The sequence below is a fragment of the Chelonoidis abingdonii genome, chromosome 20 (genome assembly GCF_003597395.2).
Source record: "Chelonoidis abingdonii isolate Lonesome George chromosome 20, CheloAbing_2.0, whole genome shotgun sequence".
NCBI classification, from domain to species: Eukaryota; Metazoa; Chordata; order Testudines; family Testudinidae; genus Chelonoidis; species Chelonoidis abingdonii.
In genome coordinates, this window is record NC_133788.1 from 21,972,282 (window position 1) to 21,999,003 (window position 26,722).

General features: G+C 55.5%; 3 protein-coding genes across 3 annotated transcripts in view; 2 read left to right on the forward strand and 1 right to left on the reverse strand.

Moving 5' to 3' along the window:
• The first annotated feature begins 4,588 nt into the window (after positions 1-4,588).
• BHLHA9 (basic helix-loop-helix family member a9) lies at positions 4,589-5,359 on the forward strand. Its single transcript, XM_032784495.1, has one exon. The coding sequence runs from the start codon at positions 4,589-4,591 to the stop codon at positions 5,357-5,359; it is 771 nt and encodes a 256-aa protein (XP_032640386.1).
• A 6,353-nt stretch (positions 5,360-11,712) lies between these two features.
• On the forward strand, positions 11,713-26,638 carry TRARG1 (trafficking regulator of GLUT4 (SLC2A4) 1). Its single transcript, XM_032784048.2, has 3 exons — positions 11,713-12,079; positions 25,473-25,605; positions 26,343-26,638. Exons 1-3 carry the CDS (start codon positions 11,714-11,716, stop codon positions 26,357-26,359), a joined length of 516 nt encoding a protein of 171 aa, XP_032639939.1. The 5' UTR covers position 11,713; the 3' UTR covers positions 26,360-26,638.
• The window catches only part of GOSR1 (golgi SNAP receptor complex member 1), a 101,157-nt gene continuing 90,864 nt past the window's right edge, over positions 16,430-26,722 (reverse strand). Inside the window, exon 7 of the mRNA XM_075074090.1 lies at positions 16,430-16,991. Within this exon, the coding sequence (XP_074930191.1) occupies positions 16,889-16,991 (103 nt within the window). The 3' untranslated portion in view covers positions 16,430-16,888. The remainder of the gene's footprint in view (positions 16,992-26,722) is intronic.

Here is a 26,722-nt window from a genome sequence, read left to right on the forward strand (position 1 = left end):
CAACACCAGGTGAGCAGCATGTCCCAGTCCCGCTGGGTGAGGGCAGCCTCTTGGGGCTGCTCCACCACGTGAAGTGCCATAGCTGGAGGGCAGAGGGCAGCCCCTCTGAGGTGGAATTCTGATTGCAACTGGTACCCTGCTTCCCCCAGGGAGGGAAAGGAGCCACCAGTAAAGGCCCGATGGCCCTAGCCATGTAATCTGAGCTACTGGTTTGTGTGTCAGAGGACAATGCCTGGGGGATTCGTGCTGCTAAGCCGGAGGGGTCTTGACTGCCCCCCAGGTTTGCAGTGTAGCACCCGGGGCAAGGCCCTAGGACACACATTGCCCAATGAGTCACCCCAACAACTGTGTAAGAGTTCCCTGAAATTGTCAGTGAAGCCAGCCCAGGGGTGCCCTTTGCCCCGGATCTCTAACCACTAGGCCATGCCCTGTCTGTATCCCACATGGGTCTGTCGGCTTCCCTCCATTCCCCTTCGCTGCTGGTGGAGAAAGCCCCAGTGGAAGATGAAATAATAAAGTGCCCCTACTCTGCTGTGCCATGGGACGTTCCCCCAGCAGTGCCAACGCTGCCTGCAGGAATCCATCCGCTTTGCACACAGGTTCTAGCCCGCATTTCTGCAATGGGACAGGCCTGGGCTAGGTACCTCGGTGGCTCCCGCAGGAACCTCTGGCTGCTAAATCCTGCCCCCAAACAGAACCTTGCTTCCAGCTGACCTTTGCAGGAGATTCCTTTGGGCCAGGGAAGCTCCTGCTCCTGGGCAGAGTAAGATTCCAGCCGGACAGAGAAAGCCATTGAAGTGGGAACAGGTGCGCTGTGGCGAGTGAGCACAGGTGAGGGCTCTGAAATATTTGTAGAACTTTGCCTCACTTTGAAGTTCTGCTGCCCCACCTCCTCCCTGAGGCCCCAGCTTCTGATTTATTGACCTCCGCTAACACAGGCACTGAAATTAGATGCAGCTTCAAAGAGCTGAGAGCAGAGAAGGGCAATAGACAAATAGCTGCCCGCTAATTGTAGTTATTGATCAAACTCCGTTTGAGATGATCAGATAAGGATGGATGGATAAAAGGGGGCCATGATCGCCAGGAACCCCAGCAATTTGTCAGGCTGGCTCCTGCACCATTTTTCAAAGCATTACCGTGGGCTCATGCAAGTCGTTAATAGTCGAGCACTAATTACATTATCAGCAGAGGGCAGTGGAATTAATTGCTTCAGTGGAAGGCGGCCGTGTGGCGGTTTCTCAAAGATGCTGCGTCCGCATGGGGGGGGTGGCAGCGAACCTGCCTGGACAGCATGCTGGCAAGGAGGCAGGGGCGGCTCCAGGCCCCAGCACGCCAAGTGCATGCTTGGGGTGGCATGCCGCGACTGGCGCTCTGCCAGTTGCCAGGAGGACGGCAGCCAGGCAGCCTTCGGTGGCATGCCTGTGGAGGGTCCGCTGGTCCCGCCTGTGGGAGATCCACCGGAGCCGCGGGACCGGCGACCAGCAGAGCGCCCCCCGCGGCATGCCGCCGTGCTTGGGGCGGCAAAATGTCTAGAGCTGCCCCTGCAAGGAGGGGATGAAACGTTCCCATCAGTCAGGGGATTTTTGTTTTCAAAGCGTGTCCCAAAGGAGTCCAGGGGGATTCCTCCACCGAGGAGTGACCAGTAGCAAGTGCCCCAGGAGAATGGGAACGTTGCCTTTTTGTGTGTGACTGCTCCGATGGAGTGAGCAGGCAGTTCTCAGCAGTGCTCTCCCAGGGTTGTTAGCATGGATTATTGAGGGGGCCCGACAGACCCACCACAGTCAAGACATGAGGGGTTTCATGCTGCAGGAGGTGGGAGGGGGCAGCCAGGGACCCAGGTGGTGAAAAGGTGGCACAAGAAGGAGGAGAGCCGAGTCATCAAAGCCCAGGAAGGGAGTCAGGCGAGTTCGCCTCTGTTCCTGGCAAAGTGATGTGGGCTGACCTCCCCCTTTCAGTCACGGGCTGCTGATGGGCTCAGCCATTGCATAGCAGCCCTGGGTTAGGAACAGAACTCTGGGCCCCTCTTTGGAAATCCTGCCCATCACTGCTTGCACTTGCCATAGGGCCGAGGAGCCCTGGTCCTTGACTAGCCCCGCACTGAGTTGGAGGCATGATTTTCCTATGCCTGGCAGGCGGATCAACTGTTGGCTCTTCATGCCGGAAAACCACGGGGTGCTTGGGCCCTTCCTCAGGAGCCCTGTCTTCCCAGAACTAATCCTGGAGACGGCTCTGCCCCCCAGCCCCCAGCTCCCTGCTGCTCCGAGGGCCAGGGAGGCCTTCCACCGGGCAGAGGGGCAGAGGGCGTGACAAGGCCCCCAGGCAAATTCCTCTGCCCCAGCCGTGTGCAGGGGATGGCTGAGTGGTCGGGCCACTTGCAAAGGGGGGGCTGTTGCCTACAACACTGCTCCCTCCCCAAAAAGAGCAGGCCCCTTGCGCCCAGTGCGGATCATGTTTCCCTCTCATCCTGAGCGTTGGCTTGGGCTGCAAGGGGAGTCAGGGCTAGGCCCTTGGTTGCTGTCCCTGAATGCACTGAGTGCTGAGGGGTGCTGGGCTGGCAGCCCGGAAGACGGGGTGGGTCTGACCAGCCCCAGAGCAGCAGCAGCAGGGCTGCTTCCCCTATACACTGCTCCATTGTGCCAGTGTGTTTCCAGACAGCCTGCAGGGGCACCCTCGAGGGCCCATGGGCCTCCTGGCCCATCCCAGCCGTTTGGCTCTGTGCTGAGAATGGGGTCAGCAGTGCTAGTCTGTGGTGAAGACCCCTGTTTGCTAGGAGCTGGGCTCCTCCACTGGCCCATCAGTTACCCACAGGGCACTGCACAGGTGCTGAGCTGAGGTGAAAGAGTCCCTCTCGGATTGGCAGTCCCCCAGGGCACCCAGCCCCATCTCTTGGTGCTTGTCAGAATGCTGCCCACTCAGCACCTGCCTGCAGCCCCAGTCAAAACCCCATCGAGACGTGCTCCGGGGTCACACAGGGCACCCAGCATCCACACAGGGCTGAACTGCTCCGTCGACTAGCCTCCCACGCTGGATCCAAGGGATGGGGAGATGCTCGGATGCGGGCGAGGGGAGCCCCCACTGGGGAGAGGATGCTGCTGGTGAAAAACACAGAGCCAGTCCCTAGCCATGCTGTTAGGAATCCCTGAGCAGTGGGGCGGGGAGGAAGATGCTTGAATCATGAGATTGTATTGCACCTCCAGATGCATTGTGGGAGTTGCATGCCATTGACTGCAATACCTGGAACCAGACATGACTAGCAGCTCCCCTGGTGTCGCAGCCCCTGCAATTAACCAGATGGGGCAGGACAGAGGCGTCTGGACAGCAGCTCCAGGCAGCCCCAGCAGGCTGGGGTGAGGAAGGAGCCCGCGCTGCCTTCCAAATGGTCAGACCATAGGCCTGAGACAGAGAAACAGGCGGGCGATTTAGAGATGATGAGGGCCTGGGCGTCAGGACTCCTGGGTTCTACTCGCAGATCTCTATTATGGACACACTCTAGAGCAAGCCACTGCCCCCACCCCACATCCCTTGGTTTCCTTCTCAGTAAACGAGGAACAACAATGCAGCGCTACAGTGAGGGGTGCAGCAGAACAACCCAGCCAAACGCTGCCCTGCCACGCAGGGGCTGCCAGGTACTTTGAGGTCTTGAGATGCAAAGAGGCGCTAGTAGCAATTGTACTTGAAATGGCCACCTAAGGGATATGCCGGCGCTGTGCGCTCACTGGAGCTTGTCTACCAGAGACCAGGGGCTGAGGGAATATCTTCTACTGGGCCGGCTTCTGTTGGGAGAGAGACCCCAGCTACACAGTGCCAGGCCTGAGGGACAGCTCTGCCCAGATCCAAAGCTTGTCTCTCACCTGCAGAAGCTGGGCCCATAATGTGACCTCCCACACCTTGGCTCTCATATCCTGGGCCTGATCCAGCTCCAGGAACACCACAAGCGTTGTCTATCCACAGCCTCTGCACAGGATAGCACCCTGGCCGCTGAAGGCAAAGCAGTGACGGGCCCAGGACGTTCTAGACCCCCGTGAGTCTGCCCAGCCTGGGTGAGAGTCTCTGGGCAGAATGACTCAGGCAAATCTTGCAGCTAACAGAGCAGTGACTAACCCTACAAACGGAGGGCCCCTTCGCGGCGAGGGTTGTGCCTAGGGTTATCTGCCAGCCGGAAAATAACAGCACGACACAGCTCTGAGTGATTTATAGCCTGTGCTCTGTACACCACAGAGCCTCACTGCTGCCAGAGCTCTGCACCCATCTTCCGGCCCGGTGCAGCCAGGAGCTGGTCAGGAGAGAAACACAAAGGGGGCGATTTGTTCCGGAGGATAAGGAAGGAGGGGGAATGTGTATGATCTTCCTCACAGTGCAGCTAAGGACAGGCTCAGCTCGGTCTGCGCTGGACAGGTGTTTCCCTGCTTCCTGTCATCCCTGACCTAACCCAGCATAGCTGGAGGCAGGTAATAAAAGGCCCAGGAAAGGGACCACGTGGGGCAATGCAGCTCTGCCTTGGAGAGATTTTAGCAGGAGTCTCTGGCAAGCCCGGCAGGAGTCCAGAGCGCAGGAGAGCCACGCTTTGCTTCCCAGGAGCGGAGGGGCCATGCCCAGGCCAGCCCTGGGGAAAGGCCCAGTGCGACTGCAGGAGCCCGACGGCGCACGAGAAGAGCTGGAAGGGGTTGCTGTCTCAGGGGCTCACCTCCTGGGAGCCGGGCAGGAGCTGTGGGCACCCCAGGGTGGCGAGGCCACCACCCGCCCCAGCGACCCGGTGGCGGCTAAACTGAGGAAGAGGAGCAGGCCAGTGCGCTCCAAGGCGAGGAGGATTGCTGCCAATGTCAGAGAGCGGAAGAGGATCCTGGACTATAACCAAGCCTTCAACGCCCTGCGGCTGGCCCTGAAACACGACCTCAATGGCAAGAGACTCTCCAAAATTGCAACCCTGCGAACAGCCATCAACAGGATTGCCTCCTTGTCCATGTCCCTGCGCGCCAGCCCGGTGCAGAGGTGCCCCTGTGCCCACACAGAATGCCACACCTGGTACAGTGGGCCCCGCCAAGAGGGGAGCGGTAAGGGCAGCCAGGCCCAGCTCATCCACCTGCCCCCGGAGCCCAGCTTCCAACACTGGCCTCCCTCCCCTCCGTATCCCAGGTATTCCCCTGAGCCTCCGCTCCAGTCCAACTATGGAAGCCCGAAGAAGGATCCTTTTATAGCCAGCCCTGCTTATTACTCCAGTGGGAACTACTACCTCGGGGTCAGAGCCATCTGCCAACAAACACATATGGACAACTTCCGAGATTCTCTCCCAGGGCCAGTCCCCTGGCAGCAGGGGTATAGCCAAGGCTCCGGGTACCAGCAGTCTCTCCCCAGGCACTGAACGGGATTCCTGAGCAAGGGGAGCTGCTGACTCCCGCTGCCAGAAAGGGAACACTTTCCCAGCTGGACAGGATAAAACAAACCGGGATACACAGTGCTGCTGTGCCATGAGGTGAGCCAAAGACGGGATTCTCAGCGTTGCCGGTGCGGCTCGGCACACATGCCCTCTGCAATGAAAGGAACGCGGGGAAACCAGGAGCGGCCCGAAGTGGATGCTTTGTATTTGCTCTAGCAGGAGTTCAGACTATTTACCTGAGCTGTAAATCTAAGGTTTCCCTTCTGCAGTTCGTCCTGGGTCAACTCTTATTTATTCTCTCTCTCTCTCTCTTTCTGAGGAAATGTGAGTTTAAAAAACCAGGGCATTTATTCAGGCTTGGCAAAATGCTCCCCCCCACCTCCCCAAGCATATTAAAACTCACTCATTGCATGGCAGTTGTGACTATGTGAGGAGAGTTCTGGAAGCAGAAGCTGGGAAGGTTAATTGTAATTTGTGTTTTTGAACGATAAACCCGCAGGTGCCCAGCGGCCCAGGGCTGTGCTGGGGAAGGTGAGAGGGGATCAGGACTCGGGTTTTGACAGCTGGCAAGGATTGGAAGGATGGCTTTGGCCAGCAGAATGATGAATTCCTGGCCAATCCACGTGGGGCAAGAGGAAAGCGAGAAGCTGGGTGCAGCACACTCCAGACAATCCCAGAGAGGGTGAAAGCTCAGAGGGTCTCAGGAAAGGCAGGGAAAGAAGAGAGTGCAGGGGAGAAGGACGGGTTCAGAGCCTGAGATTGAAACAGCCACCAACGGGCTTGTCCATTTGCAAGCCCCTGGCCAGACAGTTTCCACGCTCAGTGTGCTCTTGCTGTGGTGGGAAATGGGGGAGTGCTGGTGAATCTGGGCTGACCCCTGCTGGTTTGCACAGGGAACATCAGTCTCTGGAGCCTCGCGGGTAGGCAGGAGGGCAGAGGAGAAAGTTTGGAATCAGATCTAAAGGGCCATGCAAATGTACTGGGAAGGGATGGCCCTTCCCCTCAGCTGGGCAGCACCTGGGGGAGGGGGGGAGGCTATTGCTGGGGGTGCACAGAGAGGCTGGAGGGGCTGTGGAGAGGGTCAGCAGTCTGACTTTGGGTAGCGAGCACTGCACTCTTCTGAAAGCAGCTCTTGCAGCAGGCAAGGCGAGTCTTCCCTGTGCTGGCTGAGATCCCTGGGGGAGCAGCACGGGGCCCTCGGTTCTGACTGGCCCATCTCTGTTACATTCCCGCACACCCCCGGTCCCCTTCTCCCCTTGTATCTTCACTATCTCAGCTCGACTCTTGCAGGGACGTTTCCCTGTGTTTTGAGCACCCAGCACTGCCCCAAGGTGGGCCCTGAGGCAGGCCCAGATCTGCCCCCAAGGGCTAATCCCTTCTTCACTTTGCACTGGGGACCCTTTCCAGGCTGCGCTTCCTGCCCGGCCAAGGGGAAGCCAGCCTGGCCCTTGGAGTGCTCGGCAGAGGGAGAACACACCACCATTCAGTGGCTTTACAGGAGAAATGTTACTGAAAGGTGTGAACAAGAGGCACTGCCAGTGGTGACTGCAAAGCACTGGACGATTTGTCTTGGGGGTGGGGGCAGAGGACAAGACACCCGACAGAAACTCAGAGCTTGGCTAAGCCAGGGCAGAGACTGACCTCGACTGGCTGATGCTGGATCCGGAGTTGAGTTCCAGAAGACAGAGCAAGATTTGTTTTGTCTGCCCAGCTGCAGGGTTTCTGCAGTGACCCGTGGGTATTCACCAGCCACCTGCAAAGCAGTCAGATTCAGACGGGAGCTCTGTCTGCCAGCTCCCCGAGGAGATATCTGCAAACAGGGGATCTTTGGGCCAGTTAGCCGCTGGTGTGAGGATTAGGCCTTTCACTCGGGGGGGGGGGGGGGGCAGGTATGCTGGGCTAGGAACCCAGCAGAGAGGAAAGGCTGCGGGAGCCAGTTCTGTGGCTAAGGAGGGCTGGCTGGGTGTTGGGTCAGGCAACTGTTCCCCTCTAGGTGGGACTCCAGTGCCAGGAATGGGCCTGTGCTGGTTACTGCCTGGGAAAGCCTGGTTAACCGCACACAGCAGCCTTTCCTCGTCCATTTCTGCTGGCAGTGTGACACTGACACATTTCTGCTGTGCGAGGTTTTCATTCACTCCGGACACCTGCTCAGATCCTACCCTGAGGGAGAGACACCCCACTCCGCTCTGCTGCTTGTCACCGGCAGTGGCTCGGGAGGCTTGAGCCCAGGAATTATAGGATTCAAAAAAGCGCTCAGCCAAAAGCAGACTCATGTCAGGGTCCTCTCCAGAGAGCCCCCCTCCAATCCTGTGTCTCTCGGGGCTCATTTCCCACACCCAGCGCACTGAGTCCAGGGGAGCTCCAGGTTGCAAAGGGGGCTGGTTGCTTTGCTGAGCCCTTGAGAAAGGTAGCTAGTAGGCAGCCCCCCGTGCTCTGATAATGGGCAGTCAGGCAGAGACAGCTGGAGACCTGTGTCCAGAAAGGAAACCTGGGCTGGGATTCAGGAGACCTGGGTCCCATTTCCAGCTCTGCTACAGCCCCCCTGTGTAACTACAGGCAAGGCACCTTGTGTCTCTGTGCCTCAGTTTCCCACCTGCAAAATGGGAGCAATAATACACCCTTTGTCTTATCTCTGGAGCCCTGTGTGGCAGAGCTGGTCTCTCCGCTGTGCGCACCTAAACCAGTGGGGGCCTGCAGGTGGGGGGAGAGGAGACGCAGAGGGGTAAAACTGAAGGCTCTGGAAAAAGCAGAGGAGCTGAATGCAGAGAGTGCGGCCAGGATGGACGAGGCGGGGGCGGGGGGCTCCCAGATTAGCAAGGGTGCAGAGCGGACAGTTTGGTGCCATCCAAATTATTTTGTGGCTGATGCAGACATGACTTTACCTGCGCCACTAGGTGGCACTCGGCTCCTCTGTAACGATTCATGCTGCAAAGAGCCCGGGGTTGCAGTGGCACCACAGAAGTGTTTTAAATCCCTGCATTGTAAAGACGGATGCTGCTGGAAATCAAGGCCGCCCAGAGGATTCAGGGGGCCTGGGGCAAAGCAATTTCAGGGGCCCCTTCCATGAAAAAAACACTGCAGTACTATAGAATACTATATTCTCGTGGGGGCCCCTGCAGGACCCCGGGCCTGGGGCAAATTGCCCCACTTGCTCCCCCCTCTGGACAACCCTGCTGGAAATAGCTCCTCCGCCTGCTTTTCCTCCCAGCTTTACCCCTGTCGCAGCTCGGCTGAGTTATTTATGCCTAATTAATATATTAACAGAATGTAACCCACCCCCACCTCTGCTGTCCTGGCAGGCTGCCAGGCATTGGACCAAATTCTTGCTTTCGTTTACACCGGTGTACATGGGAGTCAAGGCAGTGAAATCAGTGAGTTACTCCACACTGCCGCGTGTAAAGGAGCAGAGTCTGGCCCGGTCTGGTTTCCACAGGGCCTCTCCATGTCTCCCCTCACTCAGGGGAAGGCAGGGTTTGCGCTGTACAACCTGGGACTGGTTTCCTGAGGGCAGTGGAAGAGCTCTGGGCTATGCCTGCATAACGGTCCAGACAGCTGAGCCCGCGGACGCTGCCCTGGGCTTCTCTTTCTTTGTCTTGGAGTTCAGCACCCCCATGTTCTGGCCTCCCTAACAGGGCAGAGTGAGGTCTTGTCTCTGTGCAGTTCTGAGTATGGGGCCTCTTCCTTAGTCCGGCTCCCTGGACCTCCTCTGACAATTCAGTCAGACCCAGACAAACAAGGAAGATCAGTGGTCAGGGGACTAGCCCGCGGCCTGCAAGAGCTGGGCTCATGTCCCTGCTCCGCCACAGACTTCCTGTGTGACAGTGGTATGTCACTTAGCCTCCCTGTGCCTCCATTCCCATGTGTCCAGCACAGGGCCACAACTGCAAGACGTTAGTCACATCACTTCATGCATGACTGGATGGTGCTCAGATACAGCAGTGATGAGGGCAGGATAAGAACCTCTGCGGCCCAGAATAGAAAATCCCTCCACTTCTCCCCTCAAACCCAGCAGAGGAGGGACCAATGTCCAAAGTACCTGGTTACCCTGTGCACATACAAAGATTGGGGCTGCTTCCCACAAACCGTCAGCCAGGGTCCCAGTAACCCATCTCCCCCTAGCTCTACCCACTGGTGGCACACCGTCCCCAATCACTAACCAGCCCTGCAAGAAGAGTTCAGGGAAAAAGCCACCCACACATGCAAGAAAACAAATGTACTTTTGTCTCAATGGAGTCAGTGCTTGATAATATATTTATAAGGGTTCCCAAGCTTGTCTCCGCTGGAATTATAAAGTGTCAGCTTGAACTGACTGGGCAATACCAAGTGCTGCAACTGCAAGTGCGGGATTACTGGGATTTCCCGAACAGCTCCTGGGAACGCTGGGTCAGCCTGGGTCTCCTCTCTCTTATGCTGGTGTGGATCAGCAGCCAGCGGCGTCAGCTGACTAGAATGGACTAAAACTGGTGGAAGAGCAGAACCAGGCCCCCTAATCCCAGGAAGAGTGTAGGGGAAGGGTGCCTGTGTTTTTGGCATGGATGCTACACGGAGGCTCAATTGATGTAGCTTCTCACCAAGAAGGTTTAGAGGTGACTTGCTCACAGGCTGTGAGTACGGAGGTGGGAAGAGGATAGCTGGGGCTAGCAGACAACAGCTTGTCACATTCCAGCTGGAAAGGAAGGGCACATTTTTCACAGTGAGGGTAATTAACCCCAAACAACTCACCGAGCCATGAGGGGGGATTCGCCATGGTCTGAAATCTGTAGATCAAGACCAAAGGTCTTTCTGAACGAGATGTTATGGTACAAACACAAGTTACTGAGCTTGCTGCAGAAGTGGCTGGGAGTGTGTATGTGTGTCCAGACTAGGGGATCACAGGGTCCCTTCTAGCCTTAACATTCACCAGTTGTTAGTCAAAATTCCTACCATTTTGTCCAGCATCCTCGAGTCATTTTCCAAGGAAGCACTAGCACATGCCTGGTGCTGCCTGGTGCCCCACCACATGCCCCTGCCCGCCCTTCAGAGTGAAGCTGTCTGGTCGCCATCTGAAGCTTTTAAAGCCTATTTTAGCTGGAAGGGGTTCTGAGCCTGTGCCCCAGCACCCCACACATCTGCCCCAATGCTTCTGCTCGAGGAGGCATTTCAGAAAGCACAAACAGCACTGGATGATAAGCTGGCTCTAGCAGCGTTTAGTTCGTGTTCAAAGTTGCTCAGCTAACAGGAAACCCATCCATTATGTGACTCACAACACAGGTCGCTCAGTAGCCCTCCAAACTCAGCAAAGCTGAAGAGCGGTCCCGCCATAAACCCACAGCAGCACACGAATAGATGGGCTCGCTTGGCACCTGCTGGCACAGCTACAGTTTGCTGTGTCCACCGATAGAGAGGGAGCTGGCTGGACACCAGCGATCCCTACGGAAAGAGAGCTCCTGGCCAAGGGGAGGGCTAAGAAGGTGTCCTGGATCCAACTCCAAAAGCGAGTTCGAGTCCCTTCCACGGCCTCTACAAATGTTAGTGGGTGCAACCCGCCAGCTGAGGTAGTGGCTGGTGCAGCTTTCCGCTACTTTAGCAGAAACCACCTCCACCAGGCTCCTGGGTGCATAACCGAGACTCCCATGGGCATCACGGGTATGTAAGGTACATGTGTGTGCCTGCCAAACACCCACCCTGCTCCTTCACACCGTAGATAAACATGGCAGCCTCCCTGGTGCCTGGCCTGGACTAACTTTCCTTGGCCCAGCTTCTGCTGGCGAGAGGGACCAGGTCCGGAGCAAGCCAGAGCTCTTCTGCAGCCTCGATGGCGCTGGAAAGCTCCTCTCCTATCAGCAGAAGTTGGGCCACTAAAGGCTGTTGCCTGTCCCCCTTGTCCCGCTGCCCAGCGCAGCTACACCCCTGCAAACAAGGATCCAGTGCCCCCCCTTAGCTGAGCCCCCCAGAGGCTGGCAAAACTCGGCTGCCTGCCCGTGGTGGGTCGTAGCCGAAGGCGCACGCCAGTGCTCTGCGGGCGGCGGGTGCCATCAGGCCGATTCCCAGCGCAGCCCTTACTGGAGAGGTGGGCAGGGCAGCGCTGGCCCCTCCCCCGCGGGAGCCGCCCCCGCAGAAAGGTGCCGAGCTGTGGCTGGAGCCAGGGCACTGCCAGGAGGGGATCTCGCACCCGAGCGCTCCAGCGAGCGAGAGCGGGGCAGGGCAGCGCTGCCTGGGGCGAAGGCGGGGGACCCCAGGCTCCCACGTCGGCCCGGGCTGTTCGCTCCGCAGCCCGGCCGGCCCTGGAGCGCCCCGCGGGGAGCTGCCCGCTGCCTTCCCCGCCGGGCATGGCGCCCTAGCCTGGCGCAGGAGCGAGCCATGGCCATCAACAGCGAGGCGCACTTCGAGCAGGCGCTGGGGGGCCCGGCCCCGCCCGCGGCCTGCCAGGAGACGGAGCAGCTGCTCTTCTCCAGCGAGAAGGGGCTGCGCGGCTCCAAGTCCTTCTCGGGGACCCTGGAGACGGAGCAGAACGGCCACAGCCTGCCCTACAAGCCCGGGTCCGCCGGGCACCTGGAGACGGCCCCGCACTCGCCCTCCCGGATCAGCCTGGGCCGGGCATCCTCCATCGCCACCACCAGCGCTCAGGAGCAGGGCCGGCCGCTGGACTATCTGGTGCTGGCCATCTTCTCCTGCTTCTGCCCCGTCTGGCCCATCAACATCGTGGCCTTGGTCTTTTCCATCATGGTAAGTGTTGAACGGCCGCCCGAGGGGTCCTGGGGCCCCAGCCAGCAGCTCTGCCCCCCTCCCCTCTCCGGGGTCCTGGGGCGGCAGCCACCAGCCGTGCTCCCCCTCCCCTCTCCGGGGTCCTGGGGCGCCAGCCACCAACCGTGCTCCCCCTCCCCTCTCCGGGGTCCTGGGGCGCCAGCAGCAGCCCTGCCCCCCTCCCTCCGGGGTCCTGGGGCGCCAGCCAGCAGCCCTGCCCCCTCTCGTCCTCCCCCCACTCTCCGGGGTCCTGGGGCGCCAGCCAGCAGCCCTGCCCCCCACACCCACACTTGAGGGGACGCTTCTGAACTCGAGCCCCGCTTTCCCCTCGGACCGAGCGCGCTGCGCCCGTGCCGGGCGGGGCATGGCCGCTGGGTAGCTGCGCTGCCCGCTGATGCGCCTGGCTGCGCGGACCGGGAGGGGAGCCCGAGCGCCCCGGGGCCCCCCGGCACTGCCCGCGCAGCGCTCGCTCCCCGCTTCGGATGCGCCACACGTGGCCAGCTGCGTCCGCGGGGCAACGCCGGGCTGGGATTGTTCAGACCTGGGGGGCTCTAAGAACTGGGCTAGCGGGGAGGCGGAGCCCCCGGGGCCCGGCCCCAGAGCTCGCGACGGGACAAGCGGTTCTGGGGCCAGCACAGAGCCGCGGAATGGGCGCTCTGGGTCTGGGGAGGGGGCAGGCGGCAGAAGGGAACCAGCCGCTGTCTGAAGGTGGGTCACAGCACCCCCTGCAAGCGGCCCCTTCCCACCACCGCTGCTCGAGAGCGCGGCTGGGCTGGGGACACTGCCCGGGCGGAGCTGGGCAGGCGGAGGGCCCTGCCTGGGGCAGGCAGCGCTGCTGGAGCAGGAGCAGCAGCAGGCTGACCCGGGGTGCCCAGGCTGGGGATGGCCCTCAGCTAGGGCTCCCTCCCGAGCTACAAACCCGAAAGGAACCTGGAATTATTTGTATCCTGCCCCCCTCAGAACAGCGTTTGTTTCTCCGGAGCTGGGGGGGCATGGAAGGGACTCGGGGACACACAAACCTCCCCAGAGTTAAACCCTCCAGGAGCCCAGGCTGGAGCAGCCAGGAGGGTAAGAGAATCTTGCACACCCAGGCCAAGGCTCCCACAGCAGCTGCAGCCTGGTGGGGGCCAAGCAGTAAGTTTGCTAGGAGGGATGGGCAGCAGCCATGGGAGGGCAGAGAAGGGGACAGTGCTTGGAGGTAGGGCCGCAGGGAGCTCTGACTAAGAGCAAGTCAGGGCCAGGCAGGGAAAACCATTTCAAACCAGATGTGATAGTTCCCTCAGCACCTAAAACCACCTGGGAGCGTTCCAGGCCAGACAGGGGTAACCCTGCGCTTGCTATGGGGAGGTGAGAAAGAGACCTTCCCAAGGGGGCCAGGAGCAGGGCTGTGCCTGGGGTTATAGCATTACCAGCCTTACACAGACAGCACGTAGAGGAGGGGGGCCTGAAATGCAGGGAGTCACCAAAGGGACATTTATAAACCCTCCCTTCTCCACGAGGGACCCGGAGCCATTAGGCAGAATCCTACCATCACCACCGGGCTCCTTATTGTTTGTGTTACCGTAGCGCCTGGAGGCAAATACCCCAGCCTGGGCAGTTAAAATAAACCTGGCTTCTACTATTTCCCCTTCCACACTGGGTCTGGAGGAGATCAGGGCCCCTTTGTGCTAGGTGTGGAACAAACCAATGACGAGATGCTCACGGGTCCAGACAGCTTACAGCCTAAACAGACCAGCATTGGACTCCTGGACGTTGGGTTAACAAGGGTGAATGTAGGGCACAACTGGGGCTTCTCCTTCAGGAGTCAGTGGTCCTCTAAGAGCTGAAGCCTTGCTCTTCTTCTGTCCTCTATGCTCCCAGGCTAGAACAGCAGACTTGCACTCCCTTCCCTCTGAGTATGAGACGGCACAAGGTGCACGGCTGGGAGATGCCACTCACACCCAATGGTGCATATGTCCAAAATACGATTGTGTGGCGCTTTGGGTGCTCCTGCAGCGCTGCTCTTCCCTTTGGGGGGAAAAAGAGGTGGCACTTTCCCCACACTCCATGGTCAGCTCCAGTTCCACTCAGCAGTGGCACTAAGATGGGCTCTCTGGGAACTGCACATACCGTCCTACTGGGCTAGGTTCTGCAGTTCTTATTCCCGCAGAGCAGCTCCCTCCTCCCTGGCTAACCCACTGAAATCAACGTGAGGTACTACTGACCCCGAGACAAGCGGCCCTCTTTTCCTACATGGCTTGATCAGCCTCAGACTAGTGAGCAATGCAGGCATTTCAACAGGCATCTTTAAAACACACCATGAAATGAGCAGGGCGAGTTCACTCCTGCAGACTCAGGCAGACATTGCTGCCTCTGGGGCTGATGGGCCAGTTTTCTCCACAATTGCAGGAGCTAGAAAAAGCAAGTTCTTTTAAAATAAAATAATAATAAATAATAATAATAAAAAGGCTGATGCGATAAAGTACTGGCTTGATCAGTCCCTCTGAGCAGGGCCAGTTGATTCCTCAGAAATGTGGCAGGGCATGACCCGTATCCATTCCAGGTGGGCCTAGAGGACAGGGCTGGCGAGACTGGTCATGCTTCCCACCCAGGAGAGGCAGTGAACTGGCACTGGAAGGGCAGGGTCAAGCATTCAGTTACAGTCAGGACAAAAACCACAGGGCCTGCTGTTGTGCTCACCTCAGGGGACCCTGGGGCTGTTTGGCCTAGATTGAGAACCTAGATTTGGCTCAGGCAGGCTTGAGATCAGTTTGTTTCAATGGATCTGTGCTGTCTCCCTACCGACTCGCCACACCAGGCCAGTGCTCTGGGCTTACAGCCTGCATGTTCAGAGAAGAGCTCCCCACAGCATCGGCTTTGGGGCTTATGGCGACTTTTCGCCACTAAAAGAGGCACATCCAAAACCAAAGGCTTTCTGGAAAATATCAACTTGCGGACGATGCCTGATCCCCCTCCACCAACCAGTTCCAACTATGCCGACACCAGTACGGGAGGTCAGAACAAGCTCCCTCACTGCGTAGACGTGATGCCCCCAGAGTTTTACTGTTGTGTTCATGACCCCCTCAGCCCCTCTACTTCACGGGGCAGGGCTTGTGTGCCTTCATGGGGTTGGACAACACCAGCACCGTGGGGTCCTGGTTGTTATTTAATATGTCTAATGTTATGGTAACAACAATCGTAATTCTCACACCTGGTCCTTCCTCCCATCTGTTTGCTAGCTGATGTGTGGCTGCACCGCTGCCAGGTGAGTTACCAGGGCAGAACTAGAGCTCCCAGCAGTTTCTGTTCAAGTGCTGAGAGATGAAGCAGGAGCCTTTTGTTCAAAGAACTATAGAATAAAAGTGGCCCATTTTCTTCCTTCCCCCTTTTTTTTTTTAAACTCATGGTTCCTGCTGCCCCCATCCATTCTCCTCCCACGTGGCTCTCCCCCGGAGCCTGGCCAGGGACCAGAGGCAGCCGGGGACACAGTGTTTTATGAATGCCTGCTCTGTTCTTCCAGTGCCTCTTTCATCTGATGCTCTAAAAGGCTCTTTGCAAACATTAACTATTGACGCGCCATGCTGCCCAGGGAGTTCCTTCTCCCCTGAATACTCAGCACTTGCAGAGTTTCTGAATCAGCAACTCATTAATCCTCACTGACACACCCCCTGAAGCAGCGAGAAAGTGACCCCCAAGCGACTTGGTGGCAGAGCTGGGACTAGAACCCAGGAACCCTGATGCATGATCTCTTGCACTAAGCACTAGTCCAGATTGCCTCCAACAAGGTCAGTTTATCAGGGGCTGGTTTAGGGATTTTACTGGAAAATAAAAACAAACCCTAAGACTGAAAAGAGCCTGTTTCATTCTGATCCACAAACAGCCAAACTTACCCCCCAAAATAGAGAGTGGGGCCCGGGCCAGTTCCTGGGCTCAGGTATTTCCAAGGAGCTGATGGCATCTGGAGCCCTTCACTGAGACTGAAGCAATTTCTGACCCTAACTATTCCCACATACTGAGGCAGAATCAGCCAGTGTGAGAAGAGAGGTAACAATTCTCCCGTCCCTCCTTGTACACAGGTGGCTCAACACTCACACCTCAGGCTGCAGAGCCTTCCAATTAGCACCACCCCTGTTAGTCTGGAGGAAGGAACCATGCTGCCTTACAGGGCCTGTCGGCCCCTTTTATACTCTTAACTGTGCAATACCGGCAAATCTCCCCTTTGAAAAATCAGCTCAGGGAAGGCAGCAGCCCCAGAGCTCCAGCATGCTGCTTACTGCACAGAAACGCGTGGAGGGGAACGTGCAGTCAGCGGTTCCCCAGAAGCCAATAGAGGGATTTAGAGAGGGACGTGGTGTCAGGTGCTATAGACAAGCCCTCCACAGAGACAGGCCTCCATTTAGAAGAGGAATTGGGCTCTTTGCAGGAGCCAGCTGGCATCAGTTGCACAGTGGAGAGCCTGCTTAGCCAGGATGTGGGCTAAGATGGATTCAGCTTATTTGGCTCTGTAATGCAGTGGCACGGGGAAAGCGGGATAGTGGAGTCTTGCTAGACATACACAGTAATGAGTCACATAACTCCCAGCTATCCTTCCGCCAGCTGAGCAAAGTAGCTCCCACATTCTTCCTTCTGGGTGCCACAGCAATTCTATGCTGCAGTGATGGGGCTATGAACAGGTTTGATTTTCAAACATCTGCCCCGTTGGAGTGGGGGAGGAACCGAAGAGCAAAGTTCGGAAGTTGCCCATTTCTAGACATAAGTGCAGTGGGGAGTATGTACCTTGGTAAGTGCAAGGGATGCAGGAACGTATCGTCGTCAAACACGTAGTCTGCTGAGGAGCGCTGCCCCAGCCAGAGGAAGCATGGTGGATGGCGTTGCACTGGCCCCATGTAGTGAAGTGCCCAGATCTGGTTCAGTCCTGAGGGAGGAGAAGACTGCTCAGGATGGAGACCTCAAGTTCAATATAGCCCTTGTACAAGCAGGCAGAGTTCTCAGTGGTTTCACTGGAAGTTTCCCCTGAATTGGCTTGCTGTGCCTAGCAAGGTGTGAACACCCAGATGTTTGCCTGATCAAGCACGTAAACCTTGGCTGAGCCCATGTCCAGCTGGGCTAGAGATACTCCTGAGGGCATTCGGTGCCCAAAAATTCAAAATTCTGCACACAATATTTTAAAATTCTGCACATTTTATTTGTCAATAAATCAATGCGGGGGCTCCAGCATGGCAGTGAGAAGCATAGGCCACTGGCTGCAGAAAGGTGGGAGATCACCCTGCAGCCTTCCCACCCTGGGACACAGAGTCAGTGGTGAAGCTGCAGCCAACCCTGACATAGCACAAGGCCTGGGCCTGCCCCAGAAACACCCTGGGGCCCTGCCCCTCTGAGCCAGGTGTGGGGCAGGGAGGCTCAACCACGTAGGTCCAAGTGTGGAGGGACTTGGTGTGTGTTGGGGGGGTGAGAGGATTCTGTGTGGGACAATCTGGATGCAGGCAGCTCAGTGTGGGGTGTGCGTGTGTGGGGGGATCTGGATGCACAGAGGCTTGTTGGGCCGGGTGGTTCCAGGTGCAGGGGCAATGGGACTCTGCAGGGGCTTCCAGGTGAAAGTGGTTGGGGTCAGAAGAAGGGTCTGGGCATGGGGGTCTCAACAAGGAGACTTGGTGGGGTGGGGCTTGGAGGGGTGGGGGTCAGTGTGCAGTTAATTGGGGGTCAGTGGCATGGGAGTCTGGATGTGAGGGCTCAGTGTGGAGGGTGGGGGTTTGAGTGCAGGGAGCTCAGTGTGGGGTGGTCTGGGTGCTGGGGTGGGGGTCCTGAGGCAGGGCGTCTGGGCACAGGGGGCTTCAAATGCAGGGGTTGAGGTTCAATGGGATGGGGTTTGGGTATGGAGGTCTAGGGGGGTTCTGGGTGTATGGGGTGAGGCTTGGCAGTAATGTCTGAGTATGGGAGATCTGGATGCACAGAGGATGGGGGAGCAGCTCCCTGTAGAGTGACCCCTACCCCCACAGCTGAGGAGCAATGGGGGCAGGAAGCAGGGGAGGATGCTGAGCTTCCTGCAGCTGGAGGAAATTTCTGGGGGTGGGTCTGACATAGCCCCAGCCACTCCTTGTAGGGAAAGAAGAAGTCCCATCTTTGTCTGCTCCAGCCCAGCTGAGACTAGCAGCTGATTCCAGCTCAGGGTAGGAGCCACTGACTGGGGTGTCCCCAGCCCTGTGATGATTTACCTCTTCGCTGGCTGCTCCAGGCGCCTGAAATGATGTACCTGCGCAGCTAGGGAGTGGTGCATGGCTGCTCTTGCAGCTTCCCTTTGCTTCCCTGTCAGAAAGTCATTTTTCTGCAGGGAAACAAAGAAATCTGGAGTGGACATGAATTCTGTGCACATGCAGTGGTGCAGAATTTCCCCAGGAGTAGCTAGAGATATGACAGGAACCAGACTCTCCAGAGGCTTTAGGCACCGGGGACCAGCTCCCCTTGGGGGCATGATCCAGACTGCTTGCGGCCACAGTGGCAGTTGGTGGGCATACTTAAAGCCCACTGACTTTTCTTCAGTTGTTGGGGGGCTTGCACTCTTATATTTTCCCTGAAGTCGATGCTTTTTGCACACAGGGCCACTTCCTAGCACTGAGCAGTGGACAGAGAAGAAAGCATTGGAATGCCTTGGAGTTAGGCTCATAAATCACCTTTCAAATGCTGCACTCAGGTCCCAGCAGGTCTTGTGGTCAGCAGAAAAATCATCTGCCCATCTCCCCCTTCCTCTCCCAGTGCGATCTCATGGAATGAGTCACTTCTGGCCTGGCTGCATAGACATCTGAGTGCATCTTTTTCAGTCTCCCTGTTTGACAAAGCTGAGGACTGGCTTTGATGACGCTGACCTGGGCCTGCGTTAATAGGTTTCAGTTGCTTTCAGCCCCCCCATTTCGGAGAGCAGAACTAACACACACAAATGGAGAAGGAGCCCTCTGGGACCAGCCTCACTACCAGTGCCAGTACAGGGTATGCCCCTCCCCCGCCCCCATTCTGCTGGGAACATGCTTGAATGAGCAGGGACCAAGAGACAGAGAGAGGAAAGGAGAGAAGCTTTGCGACAGCTCAGCTGTCCAAAACAAAAGAGCCTATGTGCATCAGAGCCCAGGCTACAACTGCAAGCACTTAGTCTGCAAGACACACAGAGAGATGCCCCAGGGAACACTCAGGTCTCTCTCATACCCCCTCTCCTGCTGCTCCTACACTGCAAACTAACCATAAGTTTCTCCAAACAAGGGGAAGGCATTTAGGGCCCAATCCTGGGAAAAGCTGCATTGGAAAGAGGAAGTGCTCTCAGTTCTCGTTGTGTCACTCAGCCCCTCGCAACAGGATGCAACCAAACAGCCCCCTGATGGTAAAATCCCAGGGATGGCCAGGGGCTGGGTTGCTCTTTTCCATTGTACTGCACTACTCTATTTCTAGAGAGCTTCGCATGTGACAGGCCCCAGATCTTTTCACACACTACACATAAGAACATAAGAACGGCCAGACTGGGTCAGACTAATGATCCATCTAGCCCAGTGTCCTGTCTTCCAACAGTGGCCAATGCCAGGTGCCCCACAGGGAATTAACAGAACAGGGAATCATCAAGTGATCCATCCCCTGTCGCCCATTCCCACCTTCTGGCAAACACACATGCAGGAAACCTCTTCCCCTTAGCGCTAACGGGCCACCCCCTCCGGGCAGGGGTATGCACAGAGGCTGTTTAACAGTGCACAGCGCTGCTCACATAGCAGGGTCGGAGAAGTGACAGATGCCCTAGCCAGCTGGAACTACAGAGGGTCTATCATGAGGCTGAGTGCAAGCAATGCACCGCACTTTGTAACTGTAATCAGTATTATCATTAGAGAACAACTTGGAAGGATTCCATTTGTTAAACTTCATTTCAAATGGCTAAATTGATATTTCCCAAAGAATATGTTGCTGGTTTTATCTCCTAAAATGTTCCCACTAGCATGTTTCAAAAAAGGTCACATGCTATTTTGCCACATGAAGTCAAGATTCATAGTGCATTCAGACATATTTGGTTGTCATTTCCCAGTGGTTAGTTTTTAATACTAAACTCCCAGCTACAGCTACTACCACACACTCTGATTAGTCCTCAAGAGATTCTTACATTTGAACAAATGTGCCCTCTCTGCAAACATTGATTAATGGACACAAATTGCTCATGTTTTTATGTGGAAAGTGAAATCCACGATGACTGACATTTACCAGTTACAATCACCCCCTTCCATCCCAATGAGTAATATATGAACAGAGATAAATGCTCACAGAGCACTCCATGTGAATGCTTGTGGATTTTTCATAACTGTTCAAGAGAAAAAGGTTCCAGAAGCAGCAGTGATGGGCTTCACTCCTTGTTTGTATTTTGCTAGGGAACGTATAGACCAATGCAAGCAAGTTTCACTGGAGTCCAACATACACCTTCCCCCCAAAATTACACATTTGTTACAAAAAATTGTGCCTTTAAAAATCTCAAATGTTGAAAATCTATCAATGAACAGTTAAGGGATTCAGCCAGTGCCGCTACTGCCATATAATCCATCGCTCACTGTCATCCCACCTGATTTAATTTTGCCACCTTCTGTTCAGTAATGCAAACAAGCTGTTAGGTGCGTACTGTTGATTTTTGATATCCTCTATTCCTTGTGCATTGTAGCTTATGAAAGGAAGACGATCCAGGCTGCATTAGGTTATGTCAGAGTTCCCTGCATACTCCTCGAGTGTGCTGGGCTGATGGGGCAGAATATTTGTATGACTGGAATTGGCATGACTGATGTATTGGGGTTATGAAATGAAGTGCTTATATGGTGATGTAGGTCCATGCAGACCTTGCAAGTTGTATTTTTAACTGTTTTAAATGTATTCTGTAACAAGTCACATATGTTTGGTCACCGTGTTCGTTGTTTTTGTAGTGACTAAAGAAGTAACCATTAGTGGTGTTTGGTGACACAGTATATTGGTAATGGAACCCTTGGATAGGAAACGGGCTTGGATCATCTAATCATTTGTTAGTTTGATTTTTGCATAGATTTTTGCAAACTTTAAGGGTGAATGGTATGTGGCAGGTGGGCTGAGCGAACATGATGCTGGATTATATGGCAGTGGGGACTTGCTGGACCTCTTAATGGGTCATTGCTAGCCATTTTCACACGAGGGGGGTTCGTCTGGTTTTTTTAAAGGAGAAGTCAGAAGGAAAGTGTGATTTTTGGACTGTATTGAAACTCATGCTTTCAACCTTACCTCTTTTCAACTACGTTTTTGTCTATGAATTCCCCCACCCCCTTCTGTTTAAATGAGTGCAAAAATGTAAATCAGGCTGGTGCACAGGGTCCGCAGGAGGGGAGCACTGCTCTGACGGATCTTCTGAGTTGCCCTAAGCCAGAGCTCTCCTCTTGCAGATCCTAGCATGTTCGTGAGAGGGACGCATGTGCAGCCAGTTACAGTGGCATGGAATATAATAATAATAACCCCCCTAGCTCTTATCAGCAGACCTCAAAGCGCTTCCCAGGCTGATGGGTTGATTGTCACACCTCTCGTGTGAGGCAGGGCCCTGCTATTCTCCCCGTTATAGACAGAGACCGAGCAGACAGACTCGGCCTGGGTACACTTGCGTCAGAATGTACCATATGTGGAGCTACGCCGCAGCGAAAGGCAGGCTGCAGCCAGGCTGTGGTGTGTAGGCGCTGGCAGAGGGGAGGCCGTGGGGAATGGCTCCAGCAGCAGGACTCTACACTAGTAAAGAGAGCCACATCGAGAGAGGAGCCCATGCTTGGGCGTGCAGAAAGCCACTGCTGTTCTACTTGCCTAAGCCGCGCCTTGCCACTCACACTGGGTAAGCAGGGTCTGTGCTCCACATGCCCCCGACGTGTAGCCGTACCTGATGCAACTTGCCCCAGGTCACCCAGGCGTCTGTGGCAGAGCAGAAGTCTCCAAAATCCTAGCCTAGTGCCCTAAGCTCTGCGCTGTGATTCCTCCATGTTCCACCAGCGGGTGCCATGGATAATGGCTGGGGAGAGGAGGTGGCGTCAGTCCACATGGAAATGTTAAATGCTTATATTTTACAGCTAGAACATTTCAAATGTTTAGCTTTTGTAATGTGGGTGAAAACCTGTGAGAACCTGGCCTCCCTGGCCGAACTCCTCTTACCTTTGGTAGGGCCAGGATTTCACCTCTGTGCCCCCCCAGACCTCTGCACCCCTTAACACCTCCCAACAAGGGGGACATTTCTAAACACCAAGCTCTGAAATTCCTTATCCGATTTTTTTCTCAAAACTTCCCAGAAACAATAGACATCAGGTGAGGTTTCAGGGGATTGGTTTGCTCTGGGGAAGGTTGGGGTACACACACTGAAAACGGGGCTTCTTCTGAGCCGCCAACATTTTCCTTGGCCCTGGAGGGGCTCTCCTGCCTTGCCACTGCATTTGTCATTCATGCTGAGGCTCTGTAAGTAGTCTGATTGCAGTGACATCTTTGCTGCCCCAAGCGCCTGACCCTCTGCGAAGTGTCAAGCCTCTGTTCCTTGCCTACCTAGCCCAGGCCCAGCAGCCAAGAAGAAGGAACATGGCCCTTGTGCTCTCTTCAAGCAGCAGTAACCTGTTTCCCCTCATCAGGGGATGACCCAATTTTGGCCCTAGTGTTTTTACTTGGAAACGAGATTATTGCTGATTATAACAGGAAGTTAACAAGGATATCACTTAATCAGTCACTGATTCTGAAGGCTAATGATCCATCTAATTGTATTGTGGGTTACACGTGGTCTGGTTGGTCCTGAGCAGAGTTAGTACAGGTGGAGTACAGAGCACAATGGTGGTGAAACAGCCTAGGAGACCCCAGGGTGCTAGCCAGAGTACTGCAAAGTGTCCGACTTTACCAAGACATTGCTAGTCCATGTCAGTGCATTGCCAGCCACCATGAAGCCTTTGTCCCTACTAGATCTTGGGATTAATTCCAGGCGGGGCTGGCAGTGACCCAGCTGTTAGCCGTTCCCTTGTAGTCACTGCTCCCCAAGCTGTGGAGTGGGCTCTGGAGTTTTAGCAGGGCAGGCAGCCCTCACGTTCAGCCCCGCAATGATGTCACTACTCCTCAGCCTCAGCAAGGACAGTACGTGAGGGAGGCCTGCTCTGCCACTACCCAGGCTGCAGCTGTTCTGCGCGCGAGCAGAGCAGCTTCTGGGGCTGGCAGGGGGACATCGGTCTCCGTACTCACTTTTGAAAGGAGCCCCTGGGAAAACCAGCCAGAGCCATGGCTTTCCCTCAGTCAGGGTGACCAGACTCAGGAGAGACAGCCCCACAGCAGCTCTCTGCCAGTTTCAGATAGTCTCTGTGGTCTCCGAGCTGCCGCTCCTCCCCAAAGACAGGGGCTGCTGCAACCTGCTCTACCCTATCCAAAATAGCAGTGCCCTCCAGGCTCCCATTAAGTTGGTAAAGCAGCCCCGTAGGGGGACAAAGCTGTGGTGGGACAGGTGGCCCCCAATCTCTGTGCAGCCTTTATGAATGATCCCATAGAGAGGCATTTCCAGGCACCTCCCAATGACTCTCCCCCATCCCTGCTGTACCCTGGGAACCAGTAGATTTAGTTACAAGGCAGGGCCACCTTCTAGCAGACTGCATTAAGAAATCAGTAGAGCAGCAAGGGAAAGCAGCATGGAGAAGCTGGGATGGCCATTCCCTCCCCCGTCGCTGCCAGCACAGGAGCAACCATCACTGCAGGAGGAGCTCATTCAGCTCCCAGCCGCCGAGCCAGAGAGTTAGAGTACAGCAGAGAGGCAGAGTGCCGAAGGATACTCCAAAGCAGTGGTTTCTAACCATTCTTCCTTTGCAGACACTTACAAAATTTCGAATGGAGGTGCGGCCTCCTTTGGCAATCTTACAGATAATCGGCAGAGGCCCAGGTTGAAAACGATTGCTCTAAAGTGAGATGAAACCCAGCAGTTACCGAGCATTAAGTCAAAGCCCATTCACTGTTCATGTGCAGGCTGCAACAGTAACCACGTAATCTTGTGTCTGTGTGGCATACCGTCCCCCCCGGGGGGGGTCCCACTCTTCCTTCAGGGTAGGCCACACAGCCTCTGAGACTGAGCATCTGGGCTCCTGCTTTACCCCGGGAGCTCTGTCCAGTGAGTCCAGCTGATAGGCTCCTGGTCAGAGACACGTACGTTCTGCCGGGACCAATGTGCACCCGCAAGGATTTCCAGTGACGCTGAGGAACCTTGTCAGAACACAGCCAGGTTTCTTACCTGGGACACAGTGTCGAATTTCCTTAGGGTAGCACAGAGAAATAAAGGTTAAGAGATAGTCCATCTGGCCAAGCCAGAGCAACCCACTGCCAACCTGCTCTGGACTCTCTGCCCCCTTTCTCAGGCTGAGGTGAGAGCGGCTTGGCCTCTCCCAAAAGCCAACCATTATCCCCTTTCTTTCACCTCTCAGTCCTTACTTATCAAGTTGGCCTCTGCTCAGTTCCCCTGCCGAGGGAAGGGGAAATCTCCTGCCTCTGGCTTGTTGGGGGCTAGGTGTCAGTGTTCTGGCCACTGAGGTTTTCACTGCCTTTGTGGATTTTCCACTGATAGTAGTCGACCTCGGCCCATCCTTTAATGACCCATTTGATCCACCCTGCTAGCTTAGTGACACCCCCGCCACGTCTCCTATGCTGCCCCAAGAGCACTCTTCACTCTTTCGCACCTACTGGTTAGGAATGCAACATACAAAGGGAAACTGAGGCACAAATAGGCATCCAAAATATTACAAGAAGTCCACACTTTGGCTCATGTTGCACAGCTGCAGTGCAGGGCTATGGAGACTGCAGTCTGCTGCTGCTCCTCTCAGCAGCTGGGGGTGGGGGGTTAAATCCAGATGTGTGTGTTTTCAATTATGTAAATTTTTGGAGGGTGGCAACTGTGGTCCCCTTAGAGGTGGCCCCTAAGTGCAATGGCCCCACTGTCCCAGCCCTGTCTAAGTGAATCACACTGAGGATTGAAGCTCCTAAAAACACAGGACCCTTCCCTTTGAATCAAAGCAGAATCTCTGCTGGCTGCAGTCATGTTCAGCCTCACAGCCCTTATGGGCTGTATTTGCTAGACACACACCTAGACAGTTATCCGCCTCCCTTGCTCTGGTCTAACTTCCACCCTCTGCAGAGCACACATGCCAGCCAGGACTTTTCAGGGCAGTTGAGCGTCGGAAGCTAATGAAGACTGTTGACAAACTTGGATTGCAAGTCAGGACACTCGTCCCAGGTGATGCTACCGCAGTCGTTTAGACCCAGCTGCTAACAGAGCAGCTCTCCTTTTGCATGGGTTAAGGCTGATGACTGACACAAAGCAGCCACGGAGCTGGAACCACAACCCCTGACAAGCACCTGTTTGTGTCTTCCTTTCTGCCAGTCAAGGAACAGTGGACAGCAGGGGGACATGGACGGGGCTCGGAGACTCGGACGCATGGCCAGGTTGCTCAGCATAGTCTCCATTGTCCTGGGAATCGTCATCATTGTGCTCTACTGTTCGCTCAATTTCACAGGTAATGCCTCTTCCTCTCCTCCCCAGTGGCCACCATGGCACCTCCTGGGCTGTGCCCACACTACAGTCCCTAGCAGTACCCCTGAAAAACACACTGGGTCCCCGTGCAAGGGCCATGTACCTGTATGAAATACCACCGGGATTAGACTGGCTAGCAGTAGTGCTAAATACTAGTCTAGCCTGAATGTGGACAGTACAGGCTGAAACAGCTTGGACAGCCATCCCACAATGCACCAGTAGCCCCGTGAAATCCCCCAGAATCCATTGGGAGCTGTGCTGGGAACTGGAGGAATGCATTGTAACAAACAGCTTAGAACCTAGTTTCTCAACGTGGGGGCTGCCCCAGGTTTCAGTGGCTGTGAACACCTTCCCTTGTGCCTGCAAGAGACGGGGATCCCACCATGGTAGGGGGCTGTAACATGAGGGCAGGGTCTGGGAAAGATTGAGACCAATGGTTTAGGAGAATGGAAGCATGTACGTGAGGCAAAAGTGCAGCAATTCAGCCATGAATCTGCATTCTCGGGGCTCCAGCCCAGTGTTTGGAGACGCTTCCAAAGATGAACCGATCCACAAAGTCAGTACCATTTACATCACTCCTGTGCTAGCTCCCAGCTGCCCATACCTCACAACACTCCAACTCCCCCCAGGACCGAGCTGGCCTCAGTGGAACCACACAAGAGCAGGAGGGGATGTAATTTAATTGGTAGAGGCCTCACTAAGACTCTCTTTATTTCACAGTTTTTTGGATCAATTAGCATGAAAATACCTTGAAGAAGAGGAAGACATCTTTCCTTCCCAGGGTTTTAATGTTACCCTTGCAGCAACAATGTTACAATTTAGGCCCATCTCTTCTGGAGCATCATGCAAGGGAGTGCATGCATTTATTTCACAGCCTTTTGGAAAATGATTTCATACCAACCAAAACAGCTGGAGAACACAGCAGCTTGGCCAGGACTGGGAAAGGGGTTCGAACCCCAAGCAGAGGTGGAATGGAGGGAGATCCACTACCGCACTCCTGATCAGTAACGAACATGGTGGGTAGGAGGGAGAACATGACAAAAAGGGGACAAGGGGAGAACTTCATGATGTGGTTTATTAAAGAACCCAAAATGTCATTT